Source organism: Delphinus delphis, chromosome 6, assembly GCF_949987515.2.
Source record: "Delphinus delphis chromosome 6, mDelDel1.2, whole genome shotgun sequence".
Taxonomy (NCBI): domain Eukaryota; kingdom Metazoa; phylum Chordata; class Mammalia; order Artiodactyla; family Delphinidae; genus Delphinus; species Delphinus delphis.
Window position 1 is genome coordinate 47200656 of NC_082688.1, and position 26601 is coordinate 47227256.

Below are 26601 nucleotides of genomic sequence, written 5' to 3' on the forward strand. Positions count from 1 at the left end.
ATACTGAATACTTTATGCTGAAGGGGTTTGAGAAAATGGCAGAAGCAGGAAGGTCACTCTGATTTTGCCCCCACCCTTTTCCCCTGTGACCGGAGCACAGGCTCTCGTAAATGAGAGGCGCCCGCCCTATACATAGAGGAAAGGAGCATCCTTATCTCTGAAGACAAAGGGAACCAAGAAGAAACAGGCCTTGCTAATACACTTACCTCGTACTCCTTAACTTATGTTCCTCCAGGACTGTACACTTGTCACCACACCTAACATAAAAATACTCAGGTCTGTTTCTTTGTGTCTTTGTTTCCTTATAAAGGCTCCTGTGCCATGTAAACCTTATATGAAATAAATTTGTATGCTTTTCTCTTGTTTAGCTTTGTCAGTTTAGTTTTCAGGCCCAGCCAGGGACCCTAAATAGGTCAAGGATAACTTTTTCTTCCCCTGCAATTGTGTGGGACTGAATATCACAGCCCATCAAAAAAAGGGAAAAAATGAAAATAGTTAATGAGTCCTAACAAATCTTAAAAAAAAAAAAAAAAAACTTCCACCCTAAAAAATGATAAAGGATCTATGTGTTGCCTTTCCCTGACATGCCCTTTTTTTTTTTTTTTTTATGGTACACGGGCCTCTCACTGTTGTGGCCTCTCCCGTTGCGGAGCACAGGCTCCGGATGCACAGGCTCAGCGGCCATGGCTCACAGGCCCAGCTGCTCCGCACCATGTGGGATCTTCCCAGACCAGGGTACGAACCCATGTCCCCTGCATCGGCAGGCGGACTCTCAACCACTGCGCCACCAGGGAAGCCCGACATGCCCTTTAAGATAGCTCTTAAGAGGGAGAATTTTAGTGCAGTATGTAATGAAGTTTGGATGGGGGAAGGGGAGCTCCCAATTTTAACCCAGCTGGAAGATTTAGAAACTGTTTTATTCCTAAATTGCAACCGCTTAATGACAAAGTAAGATACACTGTTTTGTTCCTGATTTTAAATTAAGAAACTTGGAACAAAAGGGCTTTTAAATCCATTTTGGTAAGGTGGAAATTAGGTTCTTTTTGCTTTTCAAATAATAGACGGTTCCTCCAAAAAGGAAGGACTAGAACACTGAGAAAGTATCAAATAGAAGAGAGCAGGAAAGAAATGCATTAAATGTATCCTACAGAGAACAGGTAACCAGTTCGCCATTGATCTTGCTTGGTTTACTTAAGATGTTCTCATCTCTAGGAGCCAGATCAGAGAAGATTGAAGGCAAAAGGAACTTCAGGTTTCTTTTCTTAACTAAAAAATTAGAGAACTACATTTAGGTGATATCTGTAAGGGACCTTATGTCCTATGATGCTGTATCTTGAGATCTTATGGGGCTAAAGGCAGGCCGCCCCCATGATGTGCCACTCTGGCATGTAGATTATTATTATTATTATTATTTTTGCAGTACGTGGGCCTCCCACCACTGCGGTCTCTCCCGCCGCGGAGCACAGGCTCCGGATGTGCAGGCCCAGTGGCCATGGCTCACGGGCCCAGCCGCTCCGCAGCACGTGGGATCCTCCTGGACCGGGGCACGAACCCGCGCCCCCTGCATCGGCAGGCGGACTCCCAACCACTGCGCCACCAGGGAAGCCCATGTAGATTATTTTGAGTTAAAAACCAATCAATGCCCGAAAGACTCAGGAAGAACCTTTGAACTCCCTCCTTACCACCTAAAAGAATTTAAGATAGGAGGGCTGTCCCAGGAAGGAGCTATTACCATAGATAACTGTAGTAAGGTATTAGGCATGGTAGACAAGAGGAACCTAGCAAGCCCATTTAATCAAACTTGTCTGTATCCCATTGTCTTTGAATGGTTCAGCAAACTTTTGTTTACCAAATATTAACTCTTTTTATCTTCCAGTGAATTACCTTATTTCCCCTTGAAACCTCAGACCCCTGTTTCCTTCTACTTAGTCCAGAATATATATATACCTCACCTTGCCTCGCTGTCTTTGGAATTCTTTCATACTTATGTGGATTTCCTGTATGCACATAATAAATTTGATTTTCTCCTGTTAATCTGCTTTATGTCACATTAATTGCCAACCAAAAGAACTAAAAGAGAAAAGGGGAAACCCACCTCCTCCATCATCTCAGTAAAAGAATTGGAGATTACTGCCAGAATTTAGGGTACAGAGAAGTCTTGCAGGTCTAGACAGAGGCAAATAGGAGAAAAACGCCCACCTGAATGTGCAAATCATGGGTCTTCGCAATGTTCCCAAGTTCACCCAACAAAGTCTCAGAGCAGGAAAGGGAAAAACGTGGTGTCACTATGGGCTGCACTCTAGAATACTGGAAATAATCAAAAACACTTGGTAAGGAAATGCATATCATACCACAAAATGATTTTATGTCTTCATCTCTAGGGACAGTCCTTCATTCCAGGAGTGGGTAGAAGTGCTGGATTTCATGGAAATGGCTCACGGAGAACAAGGAAGGGTATATTCTGTAGCACCAAGTTCAATGGAAGAAGATCCCATCTCAAACGCAATGGAAGAAGATCCCATCTCAAACGCAAGGCACGTGAAGGCTCAGACCAGGCCTAGACTGGGTGGCTTTTATGAAGAGAATTAGGAGGCAGAGGAGACGTTTTAAGGGAGAGTGCTGGGAAGACTAAGAATGAAGTGGTAGCCTGTTCCCCTTTCTATATCTTGGGGTGGTATGCTGGCCATGGCCTCCCTGAGGACTTTTACTTAGTTGCAGGCATGGCTCTGATGTCACCTTTGTGGCTGAGCAGTAGAGAAGGACTCATAGAAGAGCGGCAAGGATAAGGATCCACAAAGCTGCACCTAGGTCTCCCAAGATTAGACTGAAAGCAATACTGAGGTTTCCTATGGCTTCCAGTCAGACCTTAAAAAATGGTGAGGGAAGAGTCTGGTTTGCAAATCTAAGAGACGGCACAGCAGAGCCATAGACAAGCCTGCTGGGGGTGGGACAGAAAACAGCACTGTCTTCACAGGATCACCAACACCAGGGCACTGTGGAACGGGGGTGCCTGGCTGAGTGCCTGCAGGCCACACGACATGCACGCATCTGTGGACCAAGGCAGTCTGGCTGGGGCATCAGGGCTGGACACCACCTGTGTTTCAGACCAGATCAGGGGGTACAAGAGGCCAGAGCCAATGGTGATGTAGCCAACAAACCATGCCACAGCATCCAGTTGCCACCAATCTGTCTACATGCATGAAGCCCTCCCCCGCCTCCCCACCGGCCTGTCCTATGAAATTAGAAGGTCCCAGAGGAGAGGGAGGGAAAACCACTGAGAAAGTAAAAAATGCCTGACCTTCCTAAGCTGAGTTGATGCATCCACCATGAAAACAATTTAAGGCTTTAGGAAAATACTTCTGCATGCATGGAATAGGCCAAATGTATACAGGCTAACCTCTACCAAACAGCTTAAGAACAAATCCTACAACTAACAGGAAGGCAATTAAAAAGCGAGCTGGGAACAAGTTTACTTACATTCCTTTGGAGCATTTCTGACACAAATCTGAAATAAAGCAACAAACGGGAAGTTAGAACATTCAGGCATTTTTGAAATTAATTTTTTAAAAGCATGAAAACATGAGCCTTACATGTCCTAATTTCCATGTAAACATTTCTAATGCTGCACATGTTTCACCACCACTAATTAAGGATTAGCAAGCAGTAATTACCCTGCTTTCTCATTTGCAGCCAGAGCGATGGAGTGCAAAATCACAGGGAAATGCAATTTTATCATCTAACATCAGCCGGGCTGTTCACAAGTATTCCCACAGCACTCAAGCCATCCCACAGCGCTCAAGCCATTCTAGCTTTAGCTCTGTTTGGGGGAATACTGCAGTATGTTATGTTCCATGGATATCAGAGTCATGGAGTCCTGTGTATCTGGAGGTGTTTAGAAGCCATGGGGCTCTCTACTCCCAGTTTCCCTAAAGTGGAAGCTGCTTGCTCACAGAATCACAATAGCATCATTTATTTTCAAAGGCTGAGTCCTACTGGGCATGGATGTTGGGGTAAAGCAGAAGGAATAGGCCAGACATGGTTGTGAAATGGGTAGTGACGGGGATGGTGATCTTACCAATTATATCTGCAGGGATGGTGGTATCCATAGGGCCTATGAAATGACTGTTTCTGCCCTGGCTGAAAATATTTATGAGCTATAGCTTCCTGCTTTCTGGTAATCCTTTGTTTAAGAATAAAATGTGAATCAGGGTTCACTATTCCCACAAACACAGATTCATAGAAAAGTTGAGCATATGGCCAAATGCTAAAGGGAAAGTGTGTGCTTCCTTCTCTTTCTGGGAACATAGCAGCACCTAAGCCACCCTTTACAGAGGACACACTTAAGGTGAAGGAGGCCTGGGAATGGAGAAAAGCTGGACTTCTCAAACTTGCATCAGGATATGTTTGGTCTTAGGCAAGATTTAAAGCTAAAGAATTTTCTTCTATATCTCTTGGATGTTGAGTGTCATACAACACAATTCCTTGTCAAATCCTCAAGGCACAATGGAAAAGCCGTTAAAGAAATACAGAAAAAGTACCTATGGTATCACTAGCATATCCCCATGTAAAATAAAAAGAACATAACAAAAGCACATGATCTCAAGCAACAGGATGACCCACAACCAAAAGTAATTTAATGAGCAGGCCACAGACAGTTAAGTGCAAGTTTAATCTACAGGAGAAGCCCCAATCTACAACGAATGACAGGGAGTGGGTAAATCATTTACTTTTTAAAAAATCCTTCATTTTATAAAGGGATTTGCCCTAGGACTCCTATAACAAGTTCCCAGAGGCTTTAAAATATGATTTGATATACAAAAATAGTACTGACATGCAACATTTTCCTTAGGATCAGATCAATTTCATGAAGTTAGGCAAACCCAGGCAGTGATATATGTGCACATTCTGCCTGGGTTAAAGAGGTTTCTTTTTCCCATCTCCAACTCCATCCGTAAGACAAATCAAGACAAACATACCTCTCTGTTTCCTTGATTGATTCCTCAGTGGTTTCCTTGTATTCTGGAACAGTGTCATTCAAATCCATGCAGACTTTGCCCACAAGTGCCCGCTGCCCGAATTTATCTGTGAGACACACACAAAAAGAATCTAAAGTCATGTTTCTTTCCCAAACTGTACCTTTCCTAAGCCTCTTTAAAACATCTTAAATTAAAATCGTTATAAAAACATAAGTGAGAACGTAAAAGATCATCACACCATTTAAGAACAGTAACAACAAGACCTCGATCAATTCTGTAAGTAGTAAAGGTTCTCCCATTAGCACCTTACTCCTCTGATTACTCCCAGAATGAAGGATATTATTTGCTTAAGGTCTAAACCCAGATGTGCCCAGTGTCCTCCTCTATGTGCAGGGTTATGAGGACTATACCCAATAATGTATGTAAAGTGGCTGGCACATGGGCTTAGAAAAGATACTGTCGCTATTCTTAAGTGTAGCAGTGCCAATATCATTATCTGTGGGGGATTTTACTTAACTCCTACCAGCAGTTCTCAGCACTGAAGAACCTCATGCTTATCAAAGGTGCTAGAGGAATTCTATTTCAGCTAGAAAGTTGATGCTACATGAGGCAATGTTCATTTTTTCAACAATGTCTCCACCGCTGTCTTGAGTCTTTCAGAAGTCTTTCTATCTCTCTCTTTCCCCTGTAATTCACTGTAATGCCTGGCCATTAGATTACTCTTCCTTAAAACACCACCTTCATCACATACCTCATCTCGCTGAAAACTTTTTTTGAGTCTGATGCATATTTGAATCTCTCCAGAGACTGAACCATCCCCTCTGCCCAACCTCTCCCATCCCACCATGCCATGAATCCTTCCCTTTAGTTCAGCTACTCTGTTCCCTGCCTCCTGTATATCCACTATGAACGTTCCTGTCCCCATACCCATACCCCCATGTCATCTTTCCTGTCTGAAAGGCATTTTCCTCTCTCCTCATTTTATCTTCCCTTCAAAGGCCAATTTAAAGATCCCTTCAATGAAATCTTCCCAGGTGATCCAACCCTGGGTTCATTCTGTCTCCTCCAAAATTTGCAATATTTACTTTCAGTGTCACCCTTAAGGTCTTTGGTATAAACTACCTTGGCCAGCAAGCAGTAGTGTCAGCACATCAGTCAACAGTATTTACTGAGCACCTGCTATGTGCTAGGCACTGTACTGGGTACAAGTTTTGGAATCATCAGTGTAAATCCAGTCTCATCTCTGCTTACTAGCTGTGTGACTTGGGCATGTTACATAACCTCTCTGAGCATCAGTTTATCCATCTGTAACACAAGGACCTGAATAACTGCTCCAGAAGGCTGTTTGCAACTGAGCTGAACTAGTCCACGTAGAGTTCTTTGCACAATACCAGGCATCTAGTAAAAGCACTACAGCCATTACTAAAGTCATTAATCAATGTATGTACCTATTAATCAGTTAATCCTGTCTGGTTCCTCAAGGGCAGAGACTATTTTCCGTTTTACTGTGTTCCCTGCATCTAGCATAGTGCCCTGAGTCTAGCCAACAGCTAAGATCTATCTGCTGATAGATAAACTGTTGCTATTGCTAGAATTAGTAAACCTGCTCCAAAAAGCCCTAAATTAATACACAAAATTCAGACCCATTTACATCATTCTGCAGCCAAAAACTAAAGGTAAATAAATTACTTAAACAACAGAAAAAGTTCAAGGGCCACAGTGATACACAAATACCTAATTACTTGCAAGAAATGCAGTGCTTAAATTCTAGCAATTAAAAGGCAGGACTGCTCACAAGTATAAGTCACTGCTGGCATGGTCTGGACATGCTTCATGTGCCCGTAAATCATCCTTTCATCTCCTCACCTGTAATTTCCGCAAGGAGCAGCGATGAGTCAGTGTGAATTGTTGCAAAGTAACAAGCTGTGGTGGTTCCATTCTTTAGTGTTCTCCTCTAAAAATAAATCACAAAAACCATGAATCGCCTGTGCCCAGAAGAGTCACATGGTATATACAGATGAAAATGGAATTTTAGTTTTCAATTTTAAGATGCTTTTATTTAAAGGCATGCCATCTCAATATGAAATGTAGTTAAGGCAAATGGTAAAAGTATTTATATTTTAAAAGTGTTAGCTAGAGGAGAAGTTGATGCTTTCGATTTCCTAGATTCACACAGTTCTGTGTTGCAGAATTTATAAAATGTGATACTAATTAATTCCTTATTTTTTTAGGACTGTTTAAGAATATGCAAACTTTATTGCATCTGGGAGTGAATAAATGAGATTTTTCTAGTGATTACAGGATACAGTTATTCAGCCAGATTTTTAGTTCATCCTAGCAGATTGATAAATGTATCCATCTCTCTTCCTCAGCAAATCTCTACTAAAATACCAGTAAAGGAGTATAACATTTATTAAACCATAAGCAGAGAGGAGACATGAGCAGCGGAAATATTTCAGCATCTTCTCGGAAGAAAAAACAAGTATAAGAACCTGGAGGCAACTTGGAAAGAGAAAGGAGCATGTGGCTGTTAACAGGGAATTGGCTGAAAGTCTGTATACAGATAATTAAACCTTGGCAGGACTCTTTTCCCTGCTGAAATCAGCCAACCACCCCTAACCTGCTCCTTGCAGAAGAGATTTACCCTTTGTAGAAATTGGATAGTATTTAGAGGGTACAAGCCCAAAAGGACAAGGTGAGGCATAGGCTGAAAAGAAGAGGTTTAAGTGGACATCTGGCTGACCTCTGGGACCCTTGGTCATCTTCCCCAAAATGCCACATGTACTGTTTCCACCAGTCCTGGCAGGACTGAAGGACTTCTTCCTAGAGAAGATGAATGGCTCTAGAAGTAAAATGTCCTCACGACTTTTGGGACCCACAATTTAAAGGGCTGTTTACTACCTTCACCGTTCATCATATAATGAAGTTTACCAGTCAACAAATGCTACCCCACCCAGATCTTCTAGTCAGCATCTTGGAGCATCACACTTAAATATGAATGTGCATTTAAGGTTCAACGGACACTGCAGGAGGGCTTCCCTGGTGGCGCAGTGGTTGAGAGTCTGCCTGCCGATGCAGGGGACACAGGTTCGTGCCCCGGTCCAGAAAAATCCCACATGCCGCGGAGTGGCTAGGCCTGTGAGCCATGGCCACTGAGCCTGCGCGTCCAGAGCCTGTGCTCTGCAACGGGAGGGGCCACAACAGTGAGAGGCCCACATATCGCAAAAAAAAAATAAAAGAGCTCTCCAAAAGTAAAAATGTTAACAATGAAATATGGGAGTCAACAGAAGGTTAAATTAGAAGAGAATTTCTCAGAGAAGAAATATGAAAGTCAAGGATGAAAAGATAAAAAAATTATGCTCAATCTAAGAGATCTAACATTTAGAATAAAAGTTCTAAAAAAAAAAACTTTTTTTTTAAAGGAAATGAAGGGGGTGAAATTGTCTGAGAAATAATAGTAGTCTCTCCAAACTGAAAATCCTCATAGAATGCTCAGTTCAGTGCATGAAAAACAGAAGCCAAGTAAGGCATATAATTGTGAGATATTAAGTCTACAAGTAAAGTGAAGATTCTGAAAGGTTCCAGAGAAAGAAAACCAGTCATAGACAAATGGCAGGAAACACCAGTGATGCTGAAAACAGAACAATGGCTTTAAAATTCTGGAGGAAGGTTTTTTTTAATTTTTAAAAAATTTATTTTATTGAAGTATAGTTGATTTAAGGAGGGAAGTTATTTTAAAGTAGAATTTTATACCCTTGTAAATTATCAGTCAAGTGTGAAAATAGAATAGAGATATATGATTAGATACACAAAATCTTGAATGTTTTTCTCCTTTAAGAGCTTAGAAAGCTCATAGAAGATGTGTTTTTAAAAAATGTGAGAGTAATGCAAAGTAAAAGAACTTCTTAGGTCCAGAAAATGGGAATTAAACACAGAGGAGAACCAAAGGGAATGCCCAGATTATAGCAGTGCCAGAGACAATCCCGACCAGAGTGAAACAAAGGAACAGAAGGCAGTGGGAAGAGTTTGAGAAAGAAATCAGAACTGATATTGCCTGACTTGTCTCAGCACTTGGAAAAGTACTGATTGACCTGAGCAGGGTCTGTCTTAAGCAGAAGCTTTTCCTTCTTCTTCTTTTTTAAAATTTTAAGACATTTTTTAAGAGCAGTTTTAGGTTCACAGCAAAATTGAGAGGAAGGTACAGAGATTTCCCATATGCCCCCAGCCCCCACACATAGCAGAAGCTTTTTAAAGTGCAGAGGAAAAATGGCACTGGAGTTCTTTGCTTCTTGCATATTATGACCTGCGTGACCTTGAGAAAGTTGCTTTACATTCTCAACATCAGTTTCCTCATTTGTGAAATAAGAGGACTCTTGACTAGAATGGGGTTGGATTAGAAACGTAAACGTCTGCAGGAGGAAAATAATTTGGACTTAAAGTAATAGGGAAGAACATGCCGTATCCTAGCAGCCTCTACTCAGCTTCAGCCAACTGTTAAAAGAACAACAACAAAAAAGAGAGACCAGTGATGTCAGTTAGTAATGAAGGGCAAGAGAATTAGGAAAACTGGATTTTAATGTCAATCTTTTCAAAGTTTAAGGCACATGAAAAAAAATATTTCTGGCTGCAAGTAAAGGATGTTTATATAGCCTGTCACCTATAGAAAAGGATGCGCTAGCTTGCTACCATAATCACACACCCAAGAGAAAAGTTAACACCATGACGGAGGCATCGAATTCAATCTCCAGCAACCAGAAAAGTGCCTGGATCTTCGTGTGTGCCTAGTAAATATTGTTGAATGAACACATGAGGAATCAGACTTACTAAAGCAACAAGAGGCAAAAAAATGATCTAAAATAAGCATTGTTACGTGCATAGACTAGGACGTTGTATCCTTGACAGAGGAACAGGCTACTGTAACAGTGAGAGTGAATATAATAACTTGCCAGTTTGGGCCACTAGCATTCTCTGAGAATGTAGCGCAAAAGTATACACAGAAGTTTCACTATTTTTCTAAGAAGAGTTGCGAAAGAAAGAACAGATTGGAGGGAAGAATATACTAAGAGCAAGGGAAATGGGCTGGGGGGGTGGCAGAGAAAATAAATGACCATGCATGCACAAGAAAGAGAGAGAAGGAAATTCATTTCCCAGAACAGAAGTAATACTATATTAAAGAAAATGGACTGAAAAAAACAAAAACAAAAACATATCTATAAGTGAAATTTCAGAACCTCAAGAATGAAGAAAATCCTGAAGGCCAGCAAATTAGCTAGAAGGGAATGACAATCAGATTGACATCAGCACACTGGATGCTGGTGGGAAAATCATTTTAAAGAAAATTCTCTCTGTAGCTGAAGTGCATCATTCAAGAGTCAGAAGAAAGTAACACCATTTTTGGTAGTTCAAGGATTTGGATTGTTTTTCACCCACCTTATTGGAAAAGATTATCATCGTCTAAGAAAATACATCCAAAACAAAGACAGAGGATCCAAATTTAAAACATTTTAGACATCCACCAGAGGGCAGACAGCAAAAGCAAGAAGAACTACAATCCTGCAGCCTGGGGGAAAAAAACCACATCCACAGAAAGACAGACAGGATGAAAAGGCAGAGGGCTATGTACCAGGTGAAGAAACAAGATACAACGCCAGACAAACAACTAAATGAAGTGGATATAGGCAACCTTCCAGAAAAGAATTCAGAATAATGATAGTGAAGATGATCCAGGACCTCGGAAAAAGAATGGAGGCAAAGATCGAGAAGATGCAAGAAATGTTTAACAAAGACCTAGAAGAATTAAAGAACAAACAAACAGAGATGAACAATACAGTAACTGAAATGAAAACTACAGTAGAAGGAATCAATAGCAGAATAACTGAGGCAGAAGAATGGATAAGTGACCTGGAAGACAGAATGGTGGAATTCACTGCTGCAGAACAGAATAAAGAAAAAAGAATGAAAAGAAATGAAGACAGCCTAAGACACCACTGGGAAAACATTAAACACAACACCATTCGTATTATAGCGGTCTCAGAAGGAGAAGACAGAGAGAAAGGACCCGAGAAAATATCTGAAGAGATTATAGTCGAAAACTTCCCTAACATGGGAAAGAAAATAGCCACCCAAGTCCAGGACGTGCAGAGAGTCCCACACAGGATACACCCAAGGAGAAACACGCCGAGAGACATATAATCAAATTGGCAAAAATTAAAGACAAAGAAAAATTATTGAAAGCAGCAAGGGAAAAACGACAAATAACATATAAGGGAACTCCCATAACATTAACAGCTGACTTCTCACCACAAACTCTACAAGCCAGAAGGGAGTGGCATGATAAAGTGATGAAAGGGAAGAACCTACAACCAAGATTACTCTATGCAGCAAGGATCTCATTCAGATTCGAAGGAGAAATCAAAAGCTTTACAGACAAGCAAAAGCTAAGAGAATTCAGCACCACCAAACCAGCTCTACAACAAATGCTAAAGGAACTTCTCTAAGTGGGAAACACAAGAGAAAAAAATGACCTACAAAAACAAACCCAAAACAATTAAGAAAATGGTCATAGGAACATACATATCAATAATTACCTTAAACGTGAATGGATTAAATGCTCCAACTAAAAGACACAGGCTTGCTGAATGGATACAAAAACAAGATCCATATATATGCTTTCTACAAGAGACCCACTTTAGACCTAGACACACATACAGACTGAAAGTGAGGGGATGGAAAAAGATATTCCATGCAAATGGAAATCAAAGCTGGAGTAGCAATACTCATATCAGATAAAATAGACTTTAAAATAAAAGTGTTACAAGAGACAAGGAAGGACACTACATAATGATCAAGGGATCAATCCAAGAAGATATAACAATTATAAATATTTATGTACCCAACATAGGAGCACCTCAATATATAAGGCAACTGCTAACAGCCATAAAAGGGGAAATTGACAGTAAAACAATAATAGTGGGGGACTTTAACACCTCACTTACCCCAATGCACAGATCATCCAAAATGAAAATAAATAAGGAAACAGAAGCTTTAAACGACACAATAGACCAAATAGATTAAATTGATATTTATAGGACATTCCATCCAAAAACAGCAGATTACACTTTCTTCTCAAATGAGCATGGAACATTCTCCAGGATAGATCACATCTTGGGTCACAAATCAAGCCTCAGTAAATTTAAGAAAATTGAAATCACATCAAGCATCTTTTCTGACCACAACGCTATGAGATTAGAAATGAATTACGAGGAAAAAACCATAAAAAACACAAACACATGGAGGCTAAACAATACATTACTAAACAATGAAGAGATCACTGAAGATATCAAAGAGGAAATCAAAAAATACCTAGAGACAAATGACAATGAAAACACGACGATCCAAAACCTATGCAATGCAGCAAAAGCAGTTCTAAGAGGGAAGATTATAGCTATACAAGCCTACCTCAAGAAACAAGAAAAATTTCAAATAAACAATGTAAACTTACACCTGAAGGAACTAGAGAAAGGAGAACCAGCAAAACCCAAAGTTAGCAGAAGGAAAGAAATCATAAAGATCAGAGCAGAAATAAATGAAATACAAACAAAGAAAACAATAGCAAAGATCAATAAAACTAAAAGCTGGTTCTTTGAGAAGATAAACAAAATTGATAAACCGTTAGCCAGACTCATCAAGCAAAAGAGGGAGAGGACTCAAATCAATAAAATTAGAAATGAAAAAGGAGAAGTTACAAAAGACACTGCAGAAATGCAAAGCATCCTAAGAGACTACTACAAGCAACTCTATGCCAATAAAATGGACAACCTGGAAGAAATGGACAAATTCTTAGAAAGGTATAACCTTCCAAGACTGAACCAGGAAGAAATATAAAATATGAACAGACTGATCACAAGCACTGAAATTGAAACTGTGATTAAAAATCTTCCAACAAACAAAAGCCGAGGACCAGATGACTTCACAGGCGAATTCTATCAAACATTTAGAAAAGAGCTAAGACCTATCCTTCTCAAACTCTTCCAAAATATAGCAGAGGGAGGAACACTCCCAAACTCATTCTACGAGGCCACCATCACCCTGATACCGAAACCATACAAGGATGCCACAAAGAAAGAAAACTACAGGCCAATATCACTGATGAACATAGGTGCAAAAATCCTCAACAAAATACTAGCAAACAGAATCCAAGAGCACATTAAAAGGATCATACACCATGATCAAGTGAGGTTTATTCCAGGAATGCAAGGATTCTTCAATATATACAAATCAATCAATGTGATACACAATATTAACAAATTGAAGGAGAAAAACCATATGGTCATCTCAATAGATGCAGAGAAAGCTTTCGAAAAAATTCAGTACCCATTTATGACAAAAATCCTCAAGAAAGTAGGCATAGAGGGAACTTTCCTCAACATAACAAAGACCATATATGACAAACCCACAGCCAACATCGTCCTCAATGGTGAAAAACTGAAAGCATTTCCACTAAGGTCAGGAACAAGACAAGGTTTCCCACTCTCACCACTTTTATTCAACAAAGTTTTGGAAGTTTTAGGCACAGCAATCAGAGAAGAAAAGGAAATAAAAGGAATCCAAATCGGAAAAGAAGAAGTAAAGCTGTCACTGTTTGCAGATGACATGATACTATACATAGAGAATCCTAAAGATGCTACCAGAAAACTACTAGAGCTAATCAATGAATCCGGTAAAGTAGCAGGAAACAATGCACAGAAATCTCTCGCATTCCTATACACTAATGATGAAAAATCTCAAAGTGAAATTAAGAAAACACTCCCATTTATCATTGCAACAAAAAGAATAAAATATCTAGGAATAAACGTACCTAAGGAGACAAAAGACCTGCATGCAGAAAATTATAAGACACTGATGAAAGAAATAAAAGATGATACAAATAGATGGAGAGATATACTATGTTCTTGGATTGGAAGAATCAACATTGTGAAAATGACTCTACTACCTGAAGCAATCTACAGGTTGAATGCAATCCCTATCAAACTACCACTGGCATTTTTCACAGAACTAGAACAAAAAATTTCACAATTTGTATGGAGACACAAAACCCCGAATAGCCAAAGCAATTTTGAGAATGAAAAACGGAGCTGGAGGAATCAGGCTCCCTGACTTCAGACTATACTACAAAGCTACAGTAATCAAGACAGTATGGTACTGGCACAAAAACAGAAATATAGATCAATGGAACAGGATAGAAAGCCCAGAGATAAACCCACGCACATATGGTCACCTTATCTTTGATAAAGGAGGCAGGAATGTACAGTGGAGAAAGGACAGCCTCTTCAATAAGTAGTGCTGGGAAAACTGGACAGGTACATGTAAAAGTATGAGATTAGCACACTCCCTAACATCATACACAGAAATAAGCTCAAAATGGATTAAAGACCTAAATGTAAGGCCAGAAACTATCAAACTCTTAGAGGAAAACATAGGCAGAACACTCTATGACATAAACCACAGCAAGATCCTTTTTGACCCACCTCCTAGAGAAATGGAAATAAAAGCAAAAATAAACAAATGGGACCTAATGAAACTTAAAAGCTTTTGCACAGCAAAGGAAACCATAAACAAGACCAAAAGACAACCCTCAGAATGGAAGAAAATATTTGCAAACAAAGCAACTGACAAAAGATTAATCTCTAAAATTTATTAGCAGCTCATGCAGCTCAATAACAAAAACAAAGAACCCAATCCAAAAATGGGCAGAAGACATAAATAGACATTTCTCCAAAGAAGATATACAGACTTCCAACAAACACATGAAAGAATGCTCAACATCATTAATCATTAGAGAAATGCAAATCAAAACTACAATGAGATATCATCTTACACTAGTCAGAATGGCCATCATCAAAAAATCTGCAAACAATAAATGCTGGAGAGGGTGTGGAGAAAAGGGAAACTTCTTTTACTGCTGGTGGGAATGTTAATTGGTACAGCCACTATGGAGAACAGTATGGAGGTTCCTTAAAAAACTACAAATAGAACTACCATATGACCCAGCAATCCCACTACTGGGCATATACCCTGAGAAAACCATAATTCACATAGAGTCATGTACCAAAATGTTTACTGCAGCCCTATTTACAATAGCCAGGATATGGAAACAACCTAAGTGTCCATCATCGGATGAATGGATAAAGAAGATGTGGCACATATATACAATGGAATATTACTCAGCCATAAAAAGAAACGAAATTGAGTTATTTGTAGTGAGGTGGATGGACCTAGAGTCTGTCATACAGAGTGAAGTAAGTCAGAAAGAGAAAAACAAATACTGTATGCTAACACATATATATGGAATCTAAGACAAAAAAAAATGTCATGAAGAACCTAGGAGTAAGAAAGGAATAAAGACACAGACCTACTAGAGAATGGACTTGAGGATATGGGGAGGGGGAAGGGTAAGCTGTGACAAAGTGAGAGAGTGGCATGGACATATATACACTACCAAACGTAAAGCAGATAGCTAGTGGGAAGCAGCCGCATAGCACAGGGAGATCAGCTCGGTGCTTTGTGACCACCTAGAGGGGTGGGATAGGGAGGGTTGGAGGGAGGGAGATGCAAGAGGGAAGAGATATGGGAACATATGTATATGTATAACTGATTCACTTTGTTATAAAGCAGAAACTAACACACCATTTTAAAGCAATTATACTCCAATAAAGCTGTGAAAAAAAAAAAGAACCTGCTGTATAAAAAAATTAACTTAAAAAAAAACATTTTAAATTAAATGTATGTAGATGGCAAAGAAAAAAAACCAGGAACTAAAATCTCACATGATGTAACACAGGACATGGTGAGGGGGCTGCATCTTTAAGGGAAGACTATTTAAGTTTTTTGTCTTATTATGTGGGAGACTATAGAGGAAAACGATACAAGACTTGTGTAACACTTTTAACAACCTAATCTAACAGATATTTTAAAAAGTCATATTGACAGAGAAAACACAGTCTTTTTTAAAATGTGTAGAATCATAAAAATTGACCTTTTATTGGGTCATAAAATAACAGTGAACTAATTCCCAAGAAAAATAACCACACACGTTACATTTACTAAGCAAAATAAAATGAAACTCAAAATTAAAACAGAAGTATAATCTGACATTTTCTAAATTCTCAACACTTTAAACACCTTTCTAAAATGGGCTTGAAGAATAGATGAAAATGGAAAATTTCAGCTAATTAGCAACAATGACAATGGAAGTACTACCCATTCACCAACAGCAAGTTCTTCCTCTGAGTCAGGGGGGAAAACGCTTCTCATTCAGAAAAGCTTCTAGATGAGAAACTGCAGTTTCAAATTGGACTGGAACAAACTAGAAAGACTAGAAAGTTCAAGAATCGGCCCAAATTACATTTAAGGGACAGGACAGGGAGAGCCCATAGAGGAGGGGAAAAAAAGGAAGGAAGAGAGGGAAGGAGGGAGAGAAGAAAGAACACCCAAAGCTACTCCTGTTGGTTCCCACTGCATTCAGCCACATGTGTGTGACTTATGTAGTTAAAAAAGTAAGGAAGGAATTTGGTTGAAAAATCTTACTAGGTAAGCCGTCTAAAATGCAGCTACTTTTCTTCTTCGCATGTTACATGTTTGGGTTTCTGGGCATCTGTTCCACCCTAGTTTCTCATAAGCTTTTGAGAGGGCTTTTCCATTAATGATGACTTTCCAATTTATACAGAAATCTGTCAGGAATAACATCAAAATACTGGCTGTGCTTCCCAACCTTTCCCCTGCTTTCAATTCTTGATAAGAATTGTCAATTCTTGAGACCAAGACTTTTGAGCTCAAAATAGATTGCCAACTACTACTGAGCTTCAACGCCAGTATCAACAGGCCCGTTAACAGGTTATACAATTTCCATGAGCTAAAACAGGGGAAAAGAGTGGCCTGACTCCTTGTCTTTTCACCTGTACTTTAATGACTTGACACCTCTTTGGAATTAGTTGAATTTATCTGCTGAATTTGACAACCCCATAGAGTAAGCATATTCATTCTATTATCCAGGAGAATATTTGCAACCAGTTTGTCTTGGCATATTTACCAAGAATCTCACTCTCCAGTCCCTTGACTATAATCTATATAATATACAGATTCCTGAACTTTCGAGTCTTTTTGGTTCATTCCAGTCCAAAGTCCAATTTGAAACTTCAATCTCTCACTTGCAATGTTTAAAGGGAGATATTCCAGGACTAACTGACTGACTGGGATTTTTTTCTTAACAATCTTAGGAGATGTTTGCTAATATATACTTGAAATTACTTTCAGATTAAATTATCATTGTCAAAATCTGTGGTGCAAAACTCTGGGGTCTGGATTGCCCAATTCTTGAAGAATAGATCCAGGACTGTTTTCTGAGGCAGAAAATAAAAAACAAAACAAAAAATGTCTTGGTTCATGGGTACTGCCTTAGCACCCCCTTTGCATTGCCACAGGCAGTCTTCAGCCTTAGGGACAGGTTCTAGTTAACAAATCTCAACTTTCTTAAACAAATGTCAATTATACTCTCAGCTCATCCAACTCTTAAAGTCTATGGGCCTGCTCATAATCAGAAACAGAGGATGTGTACACCGAAAATACTTGTAGAGAATAACACCTATTTCACGTATTCTGTACTCACTGACATGAAATACTTTGAATTCCCTCTCTGGGTCAGTTACAGCCAAATGTGTGACAAATCCTAACAAGTGCATGGACCCCCATGGTACACATTTACCTCTTGGCTTTATTTTATTTTTCCTCCTCCTTTTTTCCCTTTGCTGTGATTTCATGACTCATTTTCTTCTCTTGTATACAATGCAATTTTAAGATATCTCTAACGCTTTTCAGAACAATGCAAGGTATAAATAAATTTTGAGAATAAAAAGATTTGATGTGGCTAACACAATTCATTAACACAATGCACCAGCAACTTCCAACACAGCCTTAGTCCTTCTCAGTTTTTCTGGTGTCACGTGGATCCGTGCTAAATATGTAAAGTCCACAATTACACTGAATTTATAACTAAGCAAGGCAAGTATATAAATGATAGCACTTGCTTTTACTCTTTAAGGCTTGGATGATGCAAGATCTGGGAAACTGGCAGGGTGGCTAGGTCACTGTATAAGGCTTATAATATTATCACCCTCACACCATTACTTTAAGAGAAAAACCATCAATGGGTCCAATAAAAATGCAGGAATGTTCAGACTAAGTATGCTAGATGACAAGAGTTAGTGGTCAGATAGGATATTGGCAGCTTTAATTCTCAGCTGCAGAAGTTATTTCTGGCTGCTGAGTGGACTGGGCACAGGGTTGGAGTAGAATAAAGGGAACTGATTTTCCTGATAGAGTGGAAGGAAGGACATTTCAGGGCCTTTAGTTGGTACACACCACAGCCACTGTTCTCTGACTGAACTAGCTCCATAGTTCTCTCTACTGGGTTAATGCTCATCACATTCCCACACGCCCTGCAACAGGGGCCCATCCTATTTTCCTTCCTTTCGAAGCTACCAAAATAATGTGATACCCTTCTCACTGTAACTTGAAAGTTTAATTTTAGATTTCCTTGGGTATTCTGTAAAGCAAATACATATGTCACGCACCATTTTAAGAGCTTAACAAATATTAACTTGCTTAATTATCATAACAATCCTAAGAAGTAGGTACTATCATTATCTGTTTTTTTTTACAAATGGGGAAAATGAGTCACAGAACTTTCCAAAGGTTACACAGCTATTCCCTATGGTACCTAGAACGGCACTGTGGATTGGCAAGAGTAAAGGAACACACATATGCATTAAACCCAAATTTAGTAAAGTAAAACGAGAAGTAAGTGAGAGTAATGAGAACCCAGGGGATTTGAGGATTTAGATTCAAGCTGTCTCTTTGCTAGTGGCTAGCTATGTAGGTGAAGTGGTCACAAACTCACTGAGCTATGAAAGAACCGAATAGGTCTGTACAGCCTAGTATAGCCTTAACGGCCTATTTTTAATAACTTAAATCTGCCCCCAAGAAATGGATGTTTCTATAGATGACTGAACACAATGCACCAATACTCATAAGCAGGATACTTACAACAACTCTGGTATATACTTCTTCAGCAAAGTCGATGCTCTGGAATTTGTGTTCTGTAGGAAATGTGTACTTGGTCAGCCACTCCAAAAGTGGGAAGTCTACGTTACTCCCGGCAAAAGAGTACTGAGGGGCATGGATATGTGTATCAACCAGCCCAGGCATGAAGAACTCACTGGAAATTAAGATAGGGAGAAAAGAATTTAATAACATCTTTAGTCATTTTCCATATCTTTAAATCATATTTTCTCTATACAGTGATTTAATTGTTTACTCCACCCAGGTTTAGAACCAATGCAATCAGATGAATGTAAATTATTCTATTATTTAGAGATCAGAAAATAAAAATGAAACTCTACTAGGAGAGATAACAGTCCTAAATTGGAATGTCTTGGTGTAAAGTTTACCAGAGATCATGAAAGGAGGGAAAAGCACAGCACTGAGCAGAAGCAAAGCAGTCGTTGCACAAGAAATGTGTGAAGCTACAGTTTAATCGTATGACTTTGTTCTCACAATTGGGGGTTGTAGGACAGAGGGCAAAGATGAGAGAGGAGGTCAAACTTCTAGAACCACGATGAGGAATTACACACAAGTCACTACGGATGACTGATGATGAGAAACAGAATGGCCACAATTTTAGTCCCAATGGACATCTTGACCTTGGCTGACTGCAAGAAATCTAGTCCTGTCCCATGGGATGGAGCGTCTGAGTTCTGAAACAGAAGCAACAAGAGCAAACTGAGGCTGGTTAGGGAAGGGCAATCTGAGAAGATGAGAGTGTCAGTGGGTGAGTGGTATAAACAGTTAAGTGAAGAGAGCGATGCAATGCTATGACAACCATTCTCCAGATGTTTCTGATCACTCCACTGTTCCACCCATCAATTTTCCTATTTCTATTAACTCTTATAACAGCAAGTCCTAGAACGATGTTTTCTAGAGTTTTCAGCAGCACTGCCCACAGAACTGAGGCAGCCCAATGCTAATAGATACTTCAAGCTTTTCTAAAGAAATCATCTGGCTCACTGGTGTCTATTAAGTGTCTAATTGCATCCAAGCAGATATTTGTTAAAATACAGTATGCACCACCACCACCACCATCACCACAAGGAAATATTAGTTACATTTTTATATACATAAGGAACTGGAACTCAGAATTGGACATAATAAAGAATCCCATATAGTACCAATTCAAATGTATACTACTTAAATGGAAGACAAAGCCACGGGTATCTATAAATGCTTTTTTTTAAAAAAAATGAGAACTAGGGGGATTCCCTGGTGGCGCAGCGGTTGAGAGTCCGCCTGCCGATGCAGGAGACACGGGTTCATGCCCCGGTCTGGGAAGATCCCACATGCCGCGGAGCGGCTGGGCCCGTGAGCCATGGCCGCTGAGCCTGCGCGTCCGGAGCCTATGCTCCGCAATGGGAGAGGCCACAACAGTGAGAGGCCCGCGTATAGCAAAAAATAAATAAATAAAAATAAAATAAAAATGAGAATTACGAATGGTAGTGATGATGCTAATGATGATGGTGACAGCAGGCAATGTTTACTGAAGTCGGACATGTACTGGGCACTGGGCACAGCATTCTACGTACATCATCTTATTTGTGGAAGGCAGTTTATTATAAGGTTTGAGTATACACATTCTTGACCGATACTGCCTGATTTTGAATGTATGCCCCACCATAAACCAGCAGTTGGATATTCTTTAACTGCTCTGTGACTCAGTTTCCCCTTACATAAAATGGAGATAGTAGTTTCACCGTAGGGCTGTTGTGAGGATTGAGTTAATATTTGCAAAAACAGTGCCTAGATAATGGAAAGCACCAAAAAAATTAGTTGTGATGATGATGTAATGCTCACAACAAACTTAAGAAGTAGTATTGTAATCCCCATCTTCACAAGAGTAAACTCAAGCTCAGGAAATTTAAATAGCTTGAAAAAAGTAATTATTCAGCTTCAGCTCTAGAGCCTAGACTCAAACCCAGGCAGTAGCCTCAGTATTCTTGGTCACTACCCTCTGAATTTTTCATTCACTCTGGAAATGAAAAGCAGTGACAATCTACAAGTACTTCAAGACGACTGCAGTAAGTGTGCTTACAACGTGAGGGCATGCAGAGAGGGAGAAGGAAATACAGATTCCTCTTCGGTGTCAGTCACTGACCTCTCCAGAACACTTCAGTCCTTGGGGCTTTTACTGTCCCCACCATCATAACATGGAATGGCAATGTGACTTCTTCATGTAGTTGAATTGTTCAATCAAATAATATTTCCCAAGTATCTACTATGTTTAAGAAACTCTGCTACACCTTGAGTCCAAAGAAAAATAAGACACCTTCTTGTCCTCAAAGAGATTATAATCTAGTTGAGGACATCAGGGGTGAGAGAGGACGTCTGTGTGTGTGTGTGTGTGTGTGTCTGTGTGTGTGTGTGTATGTGTGTAAGAGAAAGAGACAAATACAGAGCGACAGAAGGAGCAATTTCACTCCTAGTAATTTACCCAAGTGAAATAAAACATATGTTTACAAAAAGGATCATATAAGACTTTATGGGGGATTTATTCATACTAGCCTCAAATTTACAATAGCCAGGACATGGAAACAACCTAAATGTCCAATGACAGACGAATGGATAAGGAAGATGTGCTACCTATATACAATGGAATATTACTCAGCCATGCAAAGGAATGAAATTGGGTCATTTGTAGAGATGTGGATGGACCTAGAGTCTGTCATACAGAGTGAAGTAAGTCAGAAAGAGAAAAAAAAATATTGTATACTAATGCATATATGTGGAATCCAGAAAAATGGTACAGATGAACCCACTTCCAGGGCAGGAATAGAGACGTAAATGTAGAGAATGGACATGTGGACATGGGGGGAAGGGGAGGGTGGGACGAATTGGGAAATTAGGATTGAGATTGGGAGATTAGGGAGATTAGGTACACTACCGTGTGTAAAATAGATAGCTGGTGGGAACCTGCTGTAAAGCACAGGAAGCTCAGCTCGGTGCTCTGTGGTGACCTAGACGGGTGGGATGGTGGGTGGGGTGAGAGGGAGGCCCAAGAGGGAGAGGACAGATGTACACATACAGCCGATTCACTTCATTGTACAGCAGAAGCTAACACCACATTGTAAAGCAATTATACTCCAATAACAAAAGGGTGGGGAGGAACAATCCAAATACCACAGGAACATAGATAAACAAACTGTGGTCTGTTGATACAATGAAACACTGTTTGCAATGAAAAAGACTGAACTACTAGTGTACATAACAATAAGAGTGAATCTCAAAAACATTATTTTGAATGGAAGAATCCAGACACAGAAGAGTACATATTTTGGTTTTGGTTTTGGTTTTGGTTTTTGCAGTACACGGGCCTCTCACTGTTGTGGCCTCTCCCGTTGCGGAGAACAGGCTCCGGATGCGCAGGCTTAGCGGCCATGGCTCACGGGCCCAACTGCTCCGCGGCATGTGGGATCTTCCCGGACCGGGGCACGAACCCGTGTCCCCTGCATCGGCAGGCGGACTCTCAACCACTGCGTCACCAGGGAAGCCCAGAGAGTACATATTGAGTTATTACATTTATGTGATGTTCAAAAACAGGCAAAATTAATCTAAGTGATAGAAATCAAACAGCTGCTGATAAGGGGCTGGACAGTGACTGGAAGCAGCACAGGGAACTTTCTAGGATGAAGGAATGTTTTATATCTTGATTGGTATGTTTGAAAAATATATATTTGCCAAAATTTATCAAATTATGTAAGATCTATGCACTTTACTATATAAAAAATGTTTCCTAAAAAACAACTACAAAAAAGTTTTTTTAAGAAAGGGTCTTGAATACTCAATTTAGTGAATTAACATGTATTTGTTATTCTGTAGCCAGGAGGGAGGGGATCATGAGAATATTTGATCCTTTGTTTTTTATCTTCTTTGGCAGAACTGTGACATATTGAACCCCAGGTTTAGGAAGTTGAATCTGGTGGTGGCAGGCACGTGTGGGGACACTCTTTCAATCTCTCAAGCATGAGAGCATTTCTGAATAAAGGAAAAGGATAAATATGAGAGAAAGAACTTGATTTTTATTAGCTCTAGTTAGCAGAGGAAAGAGTCAGAGTAAGTTTCTGAGCGTGTGATGCTGAATACATGACATCAAGTACAGAGAATTTAAAAGGAAAGTCCATTTTGAGGGAGGGACAATGTCATACTAAGCCTACAGTCAAAGTATGACCTGCAAGTCTCCAAAAAGCAATTGAACACATGCGATAAGAGGTCACAGAGTTAAAGATGGCATTCAGATTCGACAGTCTCCCCTGATTAGGTAACCCTAGAAGTTGGTGGTGCCGGAGATTTCTGTGGAAGAAAGAATGAAACTAAACCTTGAGCAGTAGCCTCCACTTAACGAGTAGGATTGAGGAAGAGAAGATCGTGCTTGATCTAGACAGAATCATTGTCAGGGAGACAGACACCTATGATAGAGAGGTGTTGAGGACAGCAATTTAGGGAAGGAGTGCAGGACAGTGACCAGTGTTAAAAACTGCAAGAGTCCAGACCCTGTGAGCTCTCATTTCCATACAATGACACCTGATTTCACATGGATGCAGTCCTTTATTATCTAAGTACTTACCCAGTCCTAGTATGTTTTAGTTACTGTCCTAGGTGCTGAGGAGAGAGCCATGAACAGGAAAGACAAGTGTAGAGAAAGTACTGGGCAAAAACTATTCGGTAGTGAAAGTTAGAATGGTAATGTAGGGGAAGAGTGAAAGTCACCTTTTGTTTTCCATGTAGGAGAAAGCTGAGCATATTCTGAAGGTACCAGAGATGAAAGAACTAAAGGAGATAACACAGGATACAAAGTCTTCAGAGGCGACAGGGAGCAAGGATTTACTGTATCAGAAGTTTAACTTTCATCCAGAAAGCCTAGTAATCCTTTTTAGGAAACAGGAAGTATTATGAAATGCTTATTAATAGAAACATTCACATGATCAAAGTTATATTCCAGGATTATTACAGATAGCAGTACATGCAGGAGCGTGTGGACTGTCAGAGCTGCACGTGAGATTAGCGCTCACTGAGCCCAGCTACTCATTCTACGGAAAGAACAAAGGAAGCTTAAGGATGATTAGTGGCCCAGCCAGGCTTAGAACGCCACTCAAGATATCACTTGCCGCTAAATGGTTGCCATCAAAAGTCAAACTGCAGGCAAAGCAGGGGGTCTTGAAGGCTGAAGCAGGAGAAGGTGAGAAAGCTCTCCTTTCTCCTGCTTTTCCACTTTGCTCTTTTCACTTTACTTAATCACTATCCTAACTTCCTCAGAAAATCTCAACTTTCCCCAGATAAAAACCATCAACTTCACATCCCAAACTTGCAGTGCTGCCTAGGCTGTACCAGAACCTGAGGAGAAAGAACAATATGTGCCCCTTGTCAGAACATCCACCTGTCTTTTAACCAAGTGGAAAATGCTAGAAAAAGCCCTACAATCAAAACACATGAACTTCTATATAATAGCTTAAGTTACTCAGTCTGCTTGCACACTATTGGCAACACTCATCAACATGCACTGCTGGGGGTGCGATGGTCCCAAGGGCCTGGGAATCCTGGGCTGTTTGAAAACCACTCTTTCATTGCACAAAAATGCAGGGGTGTGAAGCAAACAACAACATCTTGTCCTTATTAATAATTTTGGTATTTTGTTTGGTATTTTGCATTAATTTTGATTTTTAAAAATACTGCATTAAACTGCATTAAAGTATTATTTATCTTGATTAGTAAGTTTTTTGCCCTCCCCAAAATCCTTAAATTCTGTGCTCAAGGTGAATGCCTCACTTGCCTCACTCTAATCCTGGCCCTGTCAACCTCTCTCAGGTCCATGGTCATAGTCTGATCCACTCCTATCAAAGCACGGCTCAGAGTGCTCCAGCAGTAATTTTCATTTAAAAAAAAATCCACACAGTGCTGAGATACCTGTAGGTACACTGACTCTATTAAACAGACTGTCAGAGACATCATGTATTTTAATCCTGACTTGAAGAAATTCAACGGTACCTGTCTTATAGGTTTTATATAAAAATCACTTTGCATTTTAAATATAATTTGTCTTCAAAGATTTTAGTCTTCCACCAAAGTTCACAATTTTTCTTACCTTCTCACTTTTCTGTGTGTAGTGCTTACAGGTCTCCTGACATATACATTTGTCAGATGGATTAAACTCCAAAAGCAACCTCATAAAGAGGGACAAAAGGATATGAAGACCCACAGATGTGTTCACCTCACTGCCCATCCTCCAGCCACTCCACCATCCTCCCACCCTCTCCCAACCTCCATCTCATCCACTCCCAAGCCACCTTCTAATCTTTCACGACAAAGCAATGCAAGAAGGTGACTTATAAATGTCAGTTATTCCTCAATATATATTCTCAAGAAAATCTAGCAGAGGAAACATGGCAACAGCAGAGGTGCCTAAAATGACCTCCATGTCCATTGGACTCATCTGCATGCCCACTGGCCACATGCTTCTAAGCCAACAGGGAGGCAGCACAGAGAGGGAAGGAGGAGGAGACGTGAGTATAAGTGCAACAAAACTTTAGGGTCAGTCACCCCATCTCTCTGGACTGTGGCCAGGTCCTCTGCCTCAAAGCCTAAGGGGGAACCCAATTCACAGTCCTCCTGCAGTGGACAAGGTGTCTACCACAATCTAGGACAATCCTTTGCCAACAGCCCAGGAGATGAGCTCAAAGAGGGGAAGTGGCTTGCTTTCCATCTAACAGCTGCAGAGCTGTAGGGTGAGGATTCGTGGCAGGTGTTCTAATTCCTAATTCAGTGTTCTCACTACATTACTCTAAAGCCACCTCCCAAGTTATAAAAGTGTTTGTAGAATGTAAACGATTTTGGTTGACTCTGGAACTTTCATTGACTTTGGAAACATACTTGGCCTGAAACCAGACAAAATTTTTGAGTTTAAAAAAAGTATTCCCATTTCTATAAGACAAATCACCCAGGCTATGAAGAGAGTAGACCAATCAACAGGAAACACATTTGGCACAAATATTAACCACTAAAGTAGCTGGAACATAAAATCGTAGCTCAAATGTACTTTTGGAGATAGGTCTTCCCTAAGCACACTGTCAGAGTTATTCCTCCCCAAACTCGCCTCCAGAGCCCTAGTTTATCTCTATCATGCTCCCTCGTTACTTCCTTTATAGAAGGAAGTAACTTACGTATCTGTGCACTTGTTTATTCTCCCTGTCCCCCATGGGCCGTAAACCCAGTGAGGACCAAGGCTCTGTAGATCATTTTCACCTCCAGATCCTATTCTTACACATGATAAGCTCAATAATTTGCTGAAGAAGTAAATGAATGATGGCAGCCTCTAGTTTTCAAAGTTTCTGTCTTTCAGCTCCATGTTCTCTATTTACCTTCTCTTTCCCACGTCATCCTTTAAAAAAAAAAAAAGCCTCTCTGTCTCTCAAGACAGGTTCTTATCATCTGAGACTAGTTAACAGCATCAAGTAAAAGGGAAAAATGT

At 40.0% G+C, this 26601-nt stretch overlaps 1 protein-coding gene across 1 annotated transcript in view; it reads right to left on the bottom strand.

Moving 5' to 3' along the window:
• The window catches only part of GDA (guanine deaminase), a 134246-nt gene that overhangs the window by 55697 nt on the left and 51948 nt on the right, over positions 1-26601 (bottom strand). The window contains exons 3-7 of the mRNA XM_060014631.1: positions 19077-19248; positions 6843-6930; positions 4977-5082; positions 3478-3505; positions 2200-2307 (exon numbers count right to left, since the gene is read on the bottom strand). Of these exons, the coding sequence (XP_059870614.1) occupies positions 2200-2307; positions 3478-3505; positions 4977-5082; positions 6843-6930; positions 19077-19248 (502 nt within the window). The remainder of the gene's footprint in view (positions 1-2199; positions 2308-3477; positions 3506-4976; positions 5083-6842; positions 6931-19076; positions 19249-26601) is intronic.